Raw genomic sequence first — 15,611 nt, forward strand, 5'->3', positions numbered from 1 at the left:
GTAAAATAATAATCTAGGAGTACTTTAACTCGTCAGGGGGGTAAAATAACTTAAATAGGAGTACTTTAACTCGTCATGGGGGTAAAATAATAATCTAGGAGTACTTTAACTTGTCAAGGGGGTAAAATAACCCGGATAGAGGTAAAATAAAACGTATGGGGTAAATTTTTACTCCTTTCCAGGTTATTTTACTCCTAGACGTTTTATTTTACCCCTAAACATTTTATTTTGCTCAATTCTGAGTATTTTACTCCTTTTCTAATCACCAGTGAAAGTGTAAACACTTATTTAGTGTAGTGGCAAAATTATTTTTCTTAAAACAAATATACCATGAGTTAGATTTGACAACTGGTCAAAAAAGAATTCTACTCTAAATTATGTTATAAATTAACAGGGTTAGAAATTAATTTTATATACCCTAGTCAGCTGGACTAATAATTTTCCAATTTTACCAGTCCATCTGCAAATTCAACAAACCCAATAATATTCAACAAGTACCGATAATACCGAACATTTTGACTAGTCTATACATGGGGTAAGCAGTTTTTAGAACCACTATAGTCCAGCTAGAGATTTCACTAATCTCTGACTAGCGGACTACCCTATTTTCTAACCCAGAAATAGTATTTTTCAGCTTTGTGCTTGGGCACACCAGTCCATAATCATATACACAAGGAAGAGTAAAGTTTACATATGGACACAGATAAACAAATAAGATTGACAAACCTGTCCATTTCTTGAGGTTACGTAGAGCACAATTGAACTTTCTGTGGTCCTCCTCTTTGGAATCAAACCTCAGCAGTAGGTTTTTCACCTCATCTTCCCGCATGTCCAGTAGTGATGTAAGAGTTATCTCCCTTTGAAGTACACCCTATCAAAGACACAAGATATATGAATTGACACTGGAAACTTTGTTTATCACGAACATCATTATAAAAGTGTTATATTTTAGATTTCAACCCCTTACATCTTATATTCATCATATATTTTTATTACATTAAAACAACATACTGTAAACGATTAAAATGATACCATTAATTCTGTTGAGCTCTTTCACTTGAGCTAAAAAAGGTCTATAAGAAAAGAATGCACCTGCTGTCATGCAAAACGAATTAGTTCCGTTCCATTGGTTGAAATTTACTGCATATATATATATATATATATATGAAACAGTGACTTTGATCTTTGCATCATGAAACATGAAGTCATTCAAAATCAGTTGAATACGAATGTTCATGTATGCATGTCTTTCTCTCTATTTCTTATCAGTTTGATTCAGATCTGTGATGAAAGTCGGTAACATTTTTTTCTCTCTAATCAAGCGTAACCGTCACCTTGGTAGCCGTAAACACAAACTCATCAGAGGTATTCACATAACTGACCTCTGTACCAAGTCTGATCAATACCAACTAAAGATTGAAGTCCCTAGATTTGTTGAATTATGAATAGTAGTGGTGATTTTGGCTTTTTAATATTTACACTCTGAAACACAAACTCATGCGAAACCTGTGTACAAAATTGTATCAAGTTTCATTTCTTAAAAAAACCAACCATTTTTAAAAAAAAATGTATTTGATCCCCATCACCCCGTCCCCTCTGGCCTGGCCCCTAGGGATTATATAATTATATAAATTATATAGAAAGTGTTGTGCACTTCTCCATACATAAACGTACCGTGTATAAGTTTCAAGTTTTATTTGACAAACACACCTGGGTTTTGTCACAATCTCTTAAATGTTGCAATTTAATTTGGTGAAAAAAAGGAAAATGGTGCATTTGAAAACATAAAGACATAATCACTGGGAGCCGTACTATACAACCATATTTGAAATGTTTTCCAAAAATTAAATTGGTAGTATGCCGATTATAGATGACCGATGTATTGATATGGATCTTTACTCATCAGAAGCACATACTAAAATAACAAGTGTAGAACTATGTGAAATTACTGTTTTCAACAGTTACATTTTAGTATTATCACAAGAACTTGTCCTACTCAGCACTTACTCTGTTACACTTTAGTAAATGAAAGTAAAATAATATATAATAACATATATGAAATTTCATAAAAAGCTGAGGACGGAATTCAATTCTGTTGTTCAACAAATGTATAACTTGGCAGCTACCTAATGTACGAAGGAATGTGTAAATCTGTACATGTAGTGTATTTAGAATTTTAGCTCATTTATTAATGTCTGGAGGCCAATAAAAGCAGATTGTCTGTTGAAGTAGTGGTTGTTTATGCATACAATGTATTGTCCATTGGTAGCGCCTGTCACCTTTATGCTAATGTCTCTCAGCGGACAATCACAGCTATTCCTGGAATGTCAGCTATGCTGGGCATTAAGCTTGTTTATTAAACCCTTTTAACTTTCCGATCAGATTTGATAATAACTTGTCACAGGTACAGTGCAGAAAGCTTAACCTGTGGATTACTTGGTTAATATCACCTGTAGATTCAGGTGAGATAACGAAGGGTATAGGTATGTAAAGTGTATATACACTTATACACAGTAGTGTACACACAGGTGCCCACAGAGGTATGTCAATTATTCCAGTAACCAGATCCACAAATATGCCTGTATTGTATATATGCTCACACAATCAAACAACTTCCTGAAATAGCCCTCTATCAATTAAACCAATCAGGATCCATGAAACCATTTCCTTCTGACCACAAATTTACCTGTAAGTTATGTCCCCATTCTCTGTAATCACAATTCAATCTACAACTAAAGATTTTGTCTCTGACCAAAATTTCTAATTTATTTTATTTTGTAAAAAAATAAATAATAATACAACAAATTAATTAATCATATCTGATTTAGATGTAGAATGGATCAATTTTTATTAAAAAAAAATTCACCTGTACTGCACAACTGACTGTTTCCGATTCAAATTGAGTAAATTATAAAATGTACATAAATACTTGAAATATTTCAAGTATTTAGGTGTCATATTTCAAATTAAAATCAGCTTGCAAGGACATCTGTCATTTAATGCAAAAGTTGATGACGACAGATGACAAACGACGGACGAACCCCCACCCCCACATAAGCTCCCCCTTGTACGTTGTGCCAGGTTGAACTAACTAGAAACACTGGTATTTTAAATCTTCCTTTGGGAATTGATAATAAATATACAGGACAATAACCAAGTCCTGAAATGCCTCACAGGGATTGTGTATAGAAAATTAAAAGTAGAAATGCGACACCTTTGCCCTAATCTAAGAAAAAAGCATGGTTATCATACACTTTAATACAACTATACACGAAAACAAGTGTCGAGGTATAATGTTAACCAGACTACCTATTACAGCATTCCAGACCTCTGGACTAAAAATATTTCTCACATGTGATGGTTTTGGTAGATTTCAGGGATGAATAATTATGCATATAATTTTTTTTTTTACATGAATAATCATTTAATGTTATTAAAATGCAAGAAGTAGATGTTTAAAAAAAAAAACCTGCACCTCTCTTCAAACTGTAATAATTAATACACTGATACAAACTGAGGTTTATACATGTATTCAAAATTATAAACAGAATAACAGTATGTTTAATTGCTTGTGTATGTACATACATGTTCCACATATATACATATTCTTTTTCTTTCCTATGTTTAGTAAAACTTCTATAAATCGAACTTCAAAGATTAAATTTCTTGATGTGTCAAACTTAAGGCACAGTCATGAATGTTTATTTATATAACACTACTGATCATCCATTTTTTAATCAAAGTTTAATGAGTTAAATTTCTCCCTGTTTCGAACTACAAACAAGGAGCCGCTACATTGTTAGGAAAACATTGAAAATTATCACGAATAAATGAAGTGAAGCAATTAACTGTACCTAACAATCACCTGAAAGAGGTTCAAAGTTCAACATTCTTGAATCAAAGTCTTGATTTTTTTTCCGATTTTCCCCCGGTGATCAAACCAAGTTCGAGACATCAAAAGATTCAGAAAAACAAGTAATATTTCTGATTTTTGATTTATACACTAATAACTATAACTACAATTCAATGGTTACATGAAGGAAGCTACCAGGTACTGTATCTTTTGACAATGTAATTCTTTAATAATTATGACAATAAAAACCTTTTTAAAAAATCAGCAAATCAGCAATATATCTGAATGTTATCTTTCCGTTAATAATCAAAATTGAAAAATATTTAGAAAATCGAGCATTTATTCTTAAACCGAGTTAATTTAATATTAATAAAACTAATAAGATTCAGAAAATCAATCAGTATACTTCTGAATTTGCATTCTCCGAATAAATAATAATAACAATCGATCATTATACAAAATATATGCTATGGAAAGACTAATTTACATGTACTCATAAAGCTTAGTGGTCATCTATCAATAAGCATGATATTGATGAGTTGGTCACATCAATAGCCACTATTAAGGACTGACAAAAAAATATATGTGTTTCCTGTAACATGTTGGGAAAACTTAGGGTAGGACGGTAGGTAGGTAACAAATTTTATCTTAACAAATAATTGTATATGGTTTGTATAGGAGAGTGATCTTGACTTTAACAGTGCTTCTTTGAAAATTGCTTTAAAAAGTTAAGGGTAGGCACACAAAAAAATAGAGTACTGGGTAGGTAGGGTTACTGGAAACACCATTTTTTTTTGTTTGGCCTAAGTTGGGTAATATTGATATCCCCTGTCCATCAGTTATTACTGTTTTATTATTGTATCCCTAATAAAGCACTTGTGCAGTGATCACATTGTGTACACGTAATCATAAGTATGCCTGGAGGCCATGTTCTGTATATATACCAGCTGTAATATACACAATAATGCTTAACATGCCCCTAATGGATTTGGTGTACATTATTGTTACTGTAAATAAAAACCACAATGAACCTACATGTACTGCGTAATAACATGTACTGAAAGACAATCGCTGTAAATACAAATTTATTTACCAGATATTTGTTTTTGTATAAAACTTCAGGATTTAAAAATATATATTAGTACTTTTTTACAAGCATGTTTTATTTCAATTAGAAATTTCTTAAAATGAAATTTTAATTAAGATATTTTGTAGTCAAAAATGAGCCTGTCACCAAATTTGTCTTCTTCACATTAAGAGCCAGCATGCAATGTTGGGGGACACTAGCACTGCAAGACGACTGAAGGGTAGGGGTACCGGTTGAGGGGGTGACCCTAAAAAATACTGGAACATATGCTACTTAAGATAATTTTGGTTGATTTCAAGGGGGTTGTCCAGTATGAGTCACTAGCAATGATGTATATCCCAGTAACATTACCAGGTACTTAAAGCTGACAGTGCAAGCTAAAAAGTTTTCAATTGAGATTTTTTGTGTGTGTTATTTTCTTCTTTCTGATTTTGAGATCTTCCCCATCTCTTACGACTATCGTTTCTAAGGAAGTACCAACATTTTAGTTTGGTCCTTGCTTGGTAACGAGTATGGGTCTCGCTGGGCATGAAAAGTGCATTACCCGTCGAACCGGTTATCATTTGTTCAATATGAGTGCAAAGACACACTACTATATTATATATACACGTATATAACACTTTCGCGATTTTTACCAACATTTTGTATCAGATCAGTTAAATAAAATTAAAATGGAACATATCAAAGTAATCATTTATCTAAGAAAAGTGAAAATAGTAGTAAAATACGACCAATTAAAATATCTAACGCACAATTCCTGCCCCCCCCAAATAAAAAAACCGGCCCTGAAAAGAAGGAAAGATACAACAAACACTAATGCCTACCTTTTAGATATCCAACTAGTTATAACCTCCTGTGTGAAAACAATACTAACTTCAATCATTTCCATGAGAACGGTTCAATTATAAAATTACACATTGTTGACTTCACACCTGGGATTGTCGCATTTCACACATGTTTTGCTAGTAAAGTGTCTATACGACGAAAACTACGAGTTCATAATAAAGTTTTGTGTGTTGGTGCAGTTCTATGCACGTGAAAGACCGATGATATTTATGGGATTTATAGAAGTATTTTCAAGTCTTCAGGAGAGTGTTTTGATTTTTGATATTGTTGCCGATCAGGGTGTGAGCACATGGTGCATTGAATCGCAAGACGGTCAGTTGAAGAATGATAACCAGTTTGACAGGTTATGTGCTTTTTATACCCATACTCATTACCGAGCAAGGATAAACTAAAATGTCGGCACTTCCTTAGAAACTGTAGTAGGAAGAGACGGATAAGATTTAAAAACCAGATTTTTTTAATTATTTTTTTTAATCTCGATTGAAAGGTTTTTAACTTGCACTGTCAGCTTTGAAGTCTACTGCTATTAAAGTGATATTGAAAATGTTTACCTTTGACCTTTTTATTAAATACCTTTCTACTATCCATCAGTTGGTAATTGTTGACTGAAACTGTGTATGAATGTTAAACCATTTTGTCTTGAGCAACCAAGTAAATGTTGTTTTTTTAAGTTAGATAAACTCTTCAGTTAAGATATTACAGCCTTTCTCAGTACAGATCATTGCCAGTGTTTTTATACCCAAGTTTTCCTACAAGAATTGCGAAAATATGGCATTGATTTATTGAAATTGGGAAGATATTCCTCATTTTATCTTCATTTTGGGAAAATAAAGCAACTTTTACCCAAGGAAGCAGCCCATATTTTGATATAAAAATAGACCAAAAAATCAGTGACTTTATCAAGCGCTTTTTCACAAAAAACACTGGTTATTACTGGTTACAAGCTTTGATGAGACTTAATTAGGCTGTTGCAGAACAATGGTATAGATCAGCCTTACAATATGTCATACACGTGACATTTACGAGGAAACTTACAATGATTTTCCAATTATTCCCCAACACAATGGAGTATGATAACAAAGCTATATATGTTCAGTAAGATATTCCAATAAAAAAATTCTAGATGATATGAACTTTCAAATTTCATATCAGCACAACATCTGTCATTTCATCAAGTTTTGATCAATGTTACCGAAACACTTCCTCAATTCCTCGGCCAATGAAACGAAATAGTGAACAGGACCATGATTTAATTTAATTTTTCAAATCAGGAAAAAATCATTAAATCTTATTTTGGAATTGCTCACAAGGACAAGAAAAACCAATCCTATAATGTACATGTACTTGGGTTGGTTTGCCTGCAGGGGTGTAAAAAAATCCACTTGTCTAATGCCCTGGACAACCAATTTTAGGGCTTGGGCAAGTGCAATAAACTGGTTTCATGTTTGTTTTTGTATGTGTTTCTCCATTCCCCCAACTTGAGGTGAATGAATAGTTAATTTAACTGGCTTTTGTTAAGTGGAATACACTTAAACAATTATGAAACAAACAAAAAATCATGAAAAACAACTTTATTCTTCGTTTTGAAAAGAAAATTTGTTGGTAGAATACTTTCCATCAAACCAGACAATTTTTCAGACTTTAAGGCTGATGAAAATAACTGAAAAACCCAAGAAAAATGACATAGTATGATACATGACAAAATGTCTGCAATCTACATGTCATTTGGTTTGCCCTTCCATGATAACATACAGCACAAACTCCATGGTGTTATTGTGGTATGTATATTATCTGATTTGGTTTGCTTACCTGGATGACATCTTTCTCCAAACCGACCACAGTGAGCCACTGTTCTGTCTTTGGGTACTCTGACAATTTGTCGTGGACATCGTCTGTTGCTAACTGATCCTTAGCTACCAGCTGTTTACTGAACAGTTTGATCAGTTTACTCTGTAGTAAAGGAAACAAGTAAACGATAAATACATACATTATGATTATGCAGACTTTTGTAGTCCTGGTATATGAATTTATCAAACAAAGTCTATTTACTTTGTAGTACTTACTATATGAGGTCACATCCCTTTGGCCACTAAGTATGAGATGGAGTATAGTGAAGAAAGCACAAAGTAAACTTATCTACAATTTGAATCAGATACAAAACAAAGGAAGGAACAGGGAAAAATGGATGAAATACAAATGATAGGATACATGCACAAGAGAGATGATATTGACAAGCATATCCTGTTCGGCATGGTGTATTTGTAATAGGACGAGGAATAGTGTTCAAGATAGTGCCGTCGCTGGGGCTCAAACCCACGACCCTTGTCTCTCCAGCCCGATGCTCTACCACTGAGCTAAAGGGAAATTTCCTACAGCTGACGCTTGTAAGGCAACCTAATTAATCCACATCTTTTACACGATTCCCCCCTTTTTTCAAACACCAACCCAGGTTCTTTGACTCCCCACCAAGGGTTCTCTTATCTTGAACGGGGAGGGTCAACGGCACCAATTTGTAATAGTTTGATCGCTGGTGGAAGCACACTAATATCTTTTCTATTACAAATGGTGTCAGCTGTCTATTACAAATGGTGTCAGCTGTCACGTGGCCCTTGCTGTGGTGACAGGGAGTTGGAATCTGGTTTATTTTGGTGTTTGATGGTGAACACATAATTTAAGAAGGGGGATGTAGTATGACAGATTTAATTTCATATTGGATAACATTTGTCTTCTAGCTTCGTGCCAGAGGGAATTTCCCTTTAGCTCCATGGGTAGAGTGGTGGACTAGGTACAGAGCTGGGGGTCGCTGGCCCTCGCTGTGGTGCCAGGGAAATAGAATCTGGGTTTTTTGGGGTGTTTGATGGTGAACACATATAAGGGGGATATAGTATGGCAGATTTAATTTCACATTGGTTGACATTTGTCTTCTAGCTTCGTGCTAGAGGGAATTTCCCTTTAGATCCATCAGTAGAGTGGTGAACTAGGTAGATGGGGGTTGCAGGTTCCATCCCTGGTGGATACCCTCTTTGCTATTACATATATATCTAGCTCCCTTCAATAGGATAAGCTACTTGAGAAATTCAGGTCTGTATTAGGTATTGTATGTACATAATTGTAAAAGTCTTTCATAATAGACAAGCCTGTATCACAATATACAAGTCTTTATCACAAAACACAAGTATCAGAGAACACATGTCTGAATCACAATACACAGGTCTGCATTATAATACACAAGTCGTATAACAGTACACAAGTCTGCATCACAATTAATGTAATCATTTCAAACACAGGTGAAGCCATTTTGACATAGAGTCTCAATGGTCAAGGGTATTCAACATTATTTTGAATAAGTGCAATGCTCGGGATGTGCAATTAATCTATAGTGTTACCATGTGAGTGACTATTACATAACTGCCTCGTCTTACAGGCCTACAGTAGTCAGAATGACAGCACACCTGTCCAACACGGGAGGGGAGGGAGAGACCCCCTACCAGGGGCCAATGGAAACCCCAGGGGCACTTACCTCGGTGTTTCTAATCTCCTTCTGTGTAAGTTCTTCTGAGGGGTCGCACTGAGTCCTTAATCCATCCAGGTGTTTAGCTGTGAAGTCGATCATTCCCTGTGCAGTTCTGCACATAGCGATGGCTTTTTCTACAGCATCATTTTCTGTGTCTGAGGACTCCGACATATTGGCCAAAGTTACCTATGTATATTGTTTTTGGACATACTTCTACCTCTGCTTCAAGTTTTACTACCGGTTGACATGAAGATGTATTGAGTTCGTCTTTACAATAATCAATTGTAATTTGACAGGCTCCTGCAAATGACTTCCGCCATATTGGATAATTGCAATCTCGCTTGATCATGTGACCAAAGACGAGATAACACAAATTTTGCCGGGAAAGAACAGAAAAATGACAACAGAGGCAAAAAAGAACTCTAATCTCCCATGGTGGGTTATTTTGGACAAAGTTGATGACGATTGTGTATCAAACCCCAATACTGCTCTATTCTCGGCGTGTGTAGCGGATTATTCTATCCGTTCAGATTGTAATTAATGAAAGGAGCGATCGAGGAGGCAGGGGAGGGCGCATTGCAAGCACGGATTTTTTGTCTGTGTTTCGAGTACTGTAACGCAATCAGCATGTCATTCATATATTATTTTTCAAACATGTAGAAAAATATATAAAGTCAATGCATTGTAATATTTTTGACCCCAGTGCAAGTGAATTGCGGTGTCTTGTTAAGAACCCTGGACTTTTCGGTATCCGGTCGTTTCGGCCTAAAAATAGGATGTTTTCACAGTTTTGTAATTTTTCGTCACAATATATTTCGATACAATACTCAGTCCAGTCCGTATACACTTAAGGTCACGAACTCCAACAAGTGTCAGAATCCTTATATCTAGGAACTGTTGTTTCTCTCTCTCAAAAAGACCGCACTACATTGTAGCCATATAGTAATGATGATATAGTCACTTTTACTTTACAAGTTGACGGTTGTCTTTAACCTTTATGTTCATTTGAAGTCATTTCATTAAATAGGTTCAATTTACTTTTTATTGGTCCTAATCAATTTGTAATGACCTTATTTGTGTTGTCGGGCCATTAAGAATTCAAATTACTATAACCTGGGTGTAACAGTGTTACTGTTAAATCGGATATGAAGTGCGATCCCATTCATGTTTACATCACTAGGAAAGTCGACACTAGTGGAACTAAACTTGGTCGACAGCCGGTGACCAGAGCTGCTTTCGTTAGTCAAGATATCCAACCAGTTGGACCAGAGTTGTTCATTTATGACATAACTTCAGACCTCGTAATCTGATGCTATCAGGAGAGCCTTGCAAGGTCTGCATAAAAGTTTGCAGGTCCGCCAGGGTTTACTTTATACTAAAGAATGTTGCATTCGAAAACAGATAAACCATTTGTTCCGCATAAACAAACAGGCTCCAGGTAGCTCACTGGGTAGTAGAGCGTCCATCTCGAATTCTGTAGCGGAACTGAACTGGGTTGATTATTGGTAGCTCAGTTGGTACCCAACAAAATATATCCATGGTAGGTAGTATATAGGGTCTCTCATTTCTTTGGAGTCAAAGACTTTGTTGAAAGAGGAATTAAGTATGTAGTGAAACTAGATCGTCACTGGGTCGAACACTAGTGACTAGGTAGCTCAATTGGTAGAGCATCCATAGGGTCCCAGGTTCGAATCCCTGTCAGGCTGTTGCAATTTTCCTCTCCTGTTACAATTCCTTGGGCTACCTCGGGGGAGATTAAAAAGTTATATATGTTCAAAGAAAAGGCATGTAAGTCCTTAGTTTGCCCGCAACTAGAGTATGCAAGTTCAATTTGTGACACATATCTGAAAGAAAGATTTTGATAAGATAAAGAAAGTTCAGCACGGGGCTGCCTGTTTTGTTTCAAACTTCTATCATAAAACCTCAAGTGTTGATAACATGTTAGAACATCAAACATTCTGCAGTATGTCTTGAAGATCACAGAAGAGATATGAGGCTGACCATGCTCTGTACATATTTCTATTTGTGTAATCAATATATGTTAATCAAGTTTTTGAAAATTACATGAACTTCGCTTAGACTTAAAATTTAAAAAAATAATTTATCTGCAAATTATATAATTCACTTTAATTTTTTGCTTTAGTATATATTCATAATATATATGTTGATTTGAACATGTTTGACATTTCTATTCAGGAAAATATAACAGCACTATTTTCTTCACTTCAGGGTGGAGAAATACCGTCCTAAACAACTGGATGACCTCATATCACATGCAGATATCATTACAACAAGTAAGGAAGATAATACTATAAGAGTTGTCTCCCTTTATGTGTAGGTTGAAAGTACTACATTATGTTAGCAATTGCCTGTCAAAAGTTTGGGTATGTATTTCTTCCTGCTCAACAAATTTGTCTGTGCACATAAATAAAAGAAAAAAGGTTAGGTCTTAATCTGGGTAATTAAATAAAGTACTACATGGATAATTCGCTTATGACTTAAAATCCTTAGCCAATCATGATGACTATTTAATACCACATGGATAATTCTCTTATGACTTAAAATCATTAGCCAATCATGATAACTATTTAATACAACATGGATAATTCTCTTATGACTTAAAATCATTAGTCAATCATTATAACTATTTTAAACAAAAAGGATATTGTACATTCCAGTTGACAGATTTGTAAAAGAGGATCGCCTCCCCCACTTGTTGTTCTATGGACCCCCAGGAACAGGGAAAACCAGCACCATTTTGGCTGTGGCGAAACAGATCTACTCTCCGAAGGAATTTAATTCTATGGTGTTGGAGGTGTGTTTAGTCTTGTGCAATTTTGTAAAAATGCGAGAAAACACATTTTCATATAATACAATTGTAAAGTCAGATCAAAGCGTTTGTTGTTGGAGCCATCTTCGCTAGCCAAGGGTTACGATCCGGTACGATCTACCTACTCTTCACCCTTGGCAGATTTCATAGCAAATGAATGAAACTTAAGATAAAGAAGATATCAATTATATCCAAATTAGGATGTATGGAAATTAATATTATTAATCAATTGTTTAATTGGGCTATAAGAACCAGGAACTAATAAAAGTGGGTGGTGGCAGTAAAAGGTGCTTCCCCTGCTGTTTTATTAAGAAGACATAGGTGATAACAAATCAAGTTTTACAGTGACAGCACTAGCTTTTTCAAATGGGGTGTCAATTGGGATGGGAGTAATAAGACAAAATTGTAAGGAAAGAATTGGGGGGGGGGGGGGGGGGGGGTCCCATGCAATTATTATTGCTTACTTATTTGGTAGTAAAATGAGATAAATGACATTTCTTTATTTGAGCAATTTTTATGTAGTTTGTAGGAAATAACATCTTCGATACTCCAGGGGTTACGCTCACTTACGTTCTCTTGCACCCCTGTTATATGTTTTAAGGCTTAGTGTGCGCCACCTTGTGGATGAGACAAGAAATCTGGTTTGATCTTTTGATGTACATCAAAAGAATCTGTAGGTCCAGTAACAGTACAATTTACTGGCTTTGAAGTCAGGTTCACTCCTCTGTAATCTTCAAAGGACAGGTATCAGCTAGCGATTGGTCAGTGTGTGTTTTTTACCAGAAACCAATCAAATAGCTACCTTTGTGCCTTCGATTTTTGTCATGACATATGCCAGGGGTGCAGAGAATGTAAGTGAGCGTAACCCTTTGGAGTATCTGCATTAAAGATGACTGCTGTGGCCTCAACAGGACAAAAACAAAACGAAGTTGTAACTTGCATTATAATTGATGATTTAACAATTTCACCCCTATGTAACTTCAGTAGACTCTACAATGCATTGATCTGGATGAGTCCATCATGGTCCAAAGTGGTGAAAGGGTTAAGATTATTGTTTTTTGTTTTGTTTTATTAACTCACCTGGCCCGAAGGGCCAAGTGAGCTTATCCCATGGTGCAGCGTCCGGCGTCCGGCAACTTTTTCCTTTAAAATGCTACATGTCCTGAATGGCTCAGAGGATTTTGACCAAATTTGGTCAGGGGCATCATTGGCCAAAGGGTTCTCAGTTTTGTATAAACGGAGGATATAACCCCCCCTGGGGGCAGAGGGGCGGGGCCAAATAGGGGGTAAATAGGTAAATCTTTAAAAATCTTCTTCTTCTCAACCAAACAAAGAAGACTCAAGTTTGTATAAACGGAGGGTGTGGCCCCTCTGGGGGCGGAGGGGCGGGGCCCAATAGGGGAAATAGAGGATTTTTTTTCTCCTGCTATACAAGTGAAGGGATTTTAACCAAATGCAGTCTGAAGCATGATTAGGGACAAAAGAATCAATTTTGTATAAACTGAGGTGTGTGGGCCTCCTTCTAAGGGCAGATGGGTGGGGCCCATTAGGGGAAATAGAGGAAAACATCAAATATCCTTCTCCTTTTGTACCGATGAAGGGATTTTGACCAAATTTGGTCTGGAGCATCATTGGCCAAAGGGTTCTCAGTTTTGTATGAACGGAGGGTATGGTCCCCCTGGGGGCAGAGGGACGGGGCCAAATAGGGGAAAATAGGTAAATCTTTAAAAATCTTCTCCTCAACCAATTGAAGGATTTTGACCAAATTTGTCCTAGAGCATCTTTGGACAAAGGAGACTCAAGTTTGTATAAACGGAGGGTGTGGGCCTTCTGGCGGCATAGGAGCGGGGCCCAATAGGGGAAATAGAGGATTTTTTTTCTCCTACTATACAAGTGAAGGGATTTAAACCAAATGCAGTCTGAAGCATGCTTAGGGAGAAAAGAATCAATTTTGTTTAAACTGAGGTGTGTGGATTCCCCTTCTTTGGGGCAGATTAGTGGGGCCCATTAGGGGAAATAGAGGAAAACATTAAAGATCCTTCTCCTTCTGTACCGTTGAAGGGATTTTAACCTAACCAAACTTGTTTTAGAGAATCTTTGGGCAAAGGGAATTGAATATTTATAAATGGAAGATGCAACTTTGTTACTTGTACTCCTTTGATAAACCTGAATGGTACTCAGCAGGTTTTAAATTGAAAAATAAAATACCAGGTGAGCTATTAAGGCCCCTGGGCCTCTTGTTTGTTGATCAGTGAATATGTTGTACAATTTTATAGTTAAATGCGTCTGATGACCGAGGAATTGGAATTGTGAGAGGACAAGTCCTGAGTTTTGCCAGTACAAGAACGATCTTCAGGTTGGTAAAAACTGCAGATCTTGTGGTGTGCTGATTATTGATAATAATGGCGGGCAAATTTGTTCAAAATATTCTGTGAAGAAACTTCAAGATAGTTTTAATTGTTTGTGAACTTTTTGTAACTTCCTTGTACAGGATTCATATTAAAATGTGTACCTAACAATTAAGGTACCTTGACAAATTCCATTCTGGAACATTTTTAAAAAGCTAAATTCTAGACCTATTTAAGAACCCAATAATAATTCTTATCTTATAATCGTTTTTTCTTTTGAAAAATAATGTGAAATTGTTTTGAAGATTTGGACAATGCAACCGGACACAAGACTTTTGAAATGACAATTTTATCATTATTCCATTACAGGTCAGGCTTTAAGATCGTGATATTAGACGAAGCAGATTCCATGACCAATGATGCACAAAATGCGTTGAGAAGAGGTTAGACTAGCATTCAATTTCGCAAATCATGGTGATGGTGGCAGCAGCACACAAATTAAATGTTCACTTTCAACTTCCAAGATGCACTGATTTATTTTCAAGCATGATCACTTTTCATTTTTTGCTTGGATACAATGTTTTTTATACTTTAACTTTACAATAGTCTGTTTTCACATGATTTGGTATTTTTTTTTTTGAAATTTAGAAAGATATTCCTCACTTTTTCTTCTTTTGGGAAAATAAAGAGCATTTTTGTAAGGGGAAGCAGCATTATGTAATCATGTGTAAAAGATCACTGGGATATTACAGTTAGATATGATCATGACTGTCCTAACGATCATCAAACACTTAAACGTGTTCTGTCTGGACTATCTAGGTTTGCGGGTTCAAGGCCTACATGGGACAGTTGCCAGGTACTGGCCGCAGGTCGTTGGTTTTTCTTAAGGAATTCATGCTTTTCTCCGCAACCTAAAATCTGGCATGTCCTTAAATGACCATAGCTGTTAATAGGATGTAAAAGATAAATCAACCAATTAGCGTAATCCAAATGGTACTATAATTATATAATAATATATTCTTACTCATTGCAGTGATAGAAAAATTTACAGAAAACACTCGTTTCTGTATAATTTGTAACTACCTGTCAAAGATAATCCCAGCTCTACAGTCGAGATGTACACGGTTCCGATT

General features: G+C 35.7%; 2 protein-coding genes across 4 annotated transcripts in view; one reads left to right on the plus strand and one right to left on the minus strand.

Moving 5' to 3' along the window:
* Positions 1-9,495, minus strand: part of LOC110457705 (kinase suppressor of Ras 2-like) — a 48,062-nt gene extending 38,567 nt beyond the window's left edge. For all 3 annotated transcript variants that reach the window (XM_021509075.1, XM_021509074.1, XM_021509073.1), the window contains exons 1-3: positions 9,307-9,495; positions 7,596-7,736; positions 727-871 (exon numbers count right to left, since the gene is read on the minus strand). In XM_021509075.1, coding sequence (XP_021364750.1) covers positions 727-871; positions 7,596-7,736; positions 9,307-9,471 — 451 coding nt within the window. In that variant the 5' untranslated portion in view covers positions 9,472-9,495. The remainder of the gene's footprint in view (positions 1-726; positions 872-7,595; positions 7,737-9,306) is intronic.
* A 165-nt stretch (positions 9,496-9,660) lies between these two features.
* LOC110457706 (replication factor C subunit 5-like) overlaps positions 9,661-15,611 on the plus strand; it is a 14,194-nt gene continuing 8,243 nt past the window's right edge. Inside the window, exons 1-6 of the mRNA XM_021509076.1 lie at positions 9,661-9,735; positions 11,530-11,594; positions 11,979-12,115; positions 14,407-14,486; positions 14,848-14,921; positions 15,512-15,610. Coding sequence (XP_021364751.1) covers positions 9,698-9,735; positions 11,530-11,594; positions 11,979-12,115; positions 14,407-14,486; positions 14,848-14,921; positions 15,512-15,610 — 493 coding nt within the window. The 5' untranslated portion in view covers positions 9,661-9,697. The remainder of the gene's footprint in view (positions 9,736-11,529; positions 11,595-11,978; positions 12,116-14,406; positions 14,487-14,847; positions 14,922-15,511; position 15,611) is intronic.

The sequence above is a fragment of the Mizuhopecten yessoensis genome, unplaced genomic scaffold (assembly GCF_002113885.1).
Source record: "Mizuhopecten yessoensis strain PY_sf001 unplaced genomic scaffold, ASM211388v2 scaffold9301, whole genome shotgun sequence".
NCBI classification, from domain to species: domain Eukaryota; kingdom Metazoa; phylum Mollusca; class Bivalvia; order Pectinida; family Pectinidae; genus Mizuhopecten; species Mizuhopecten yessoensis.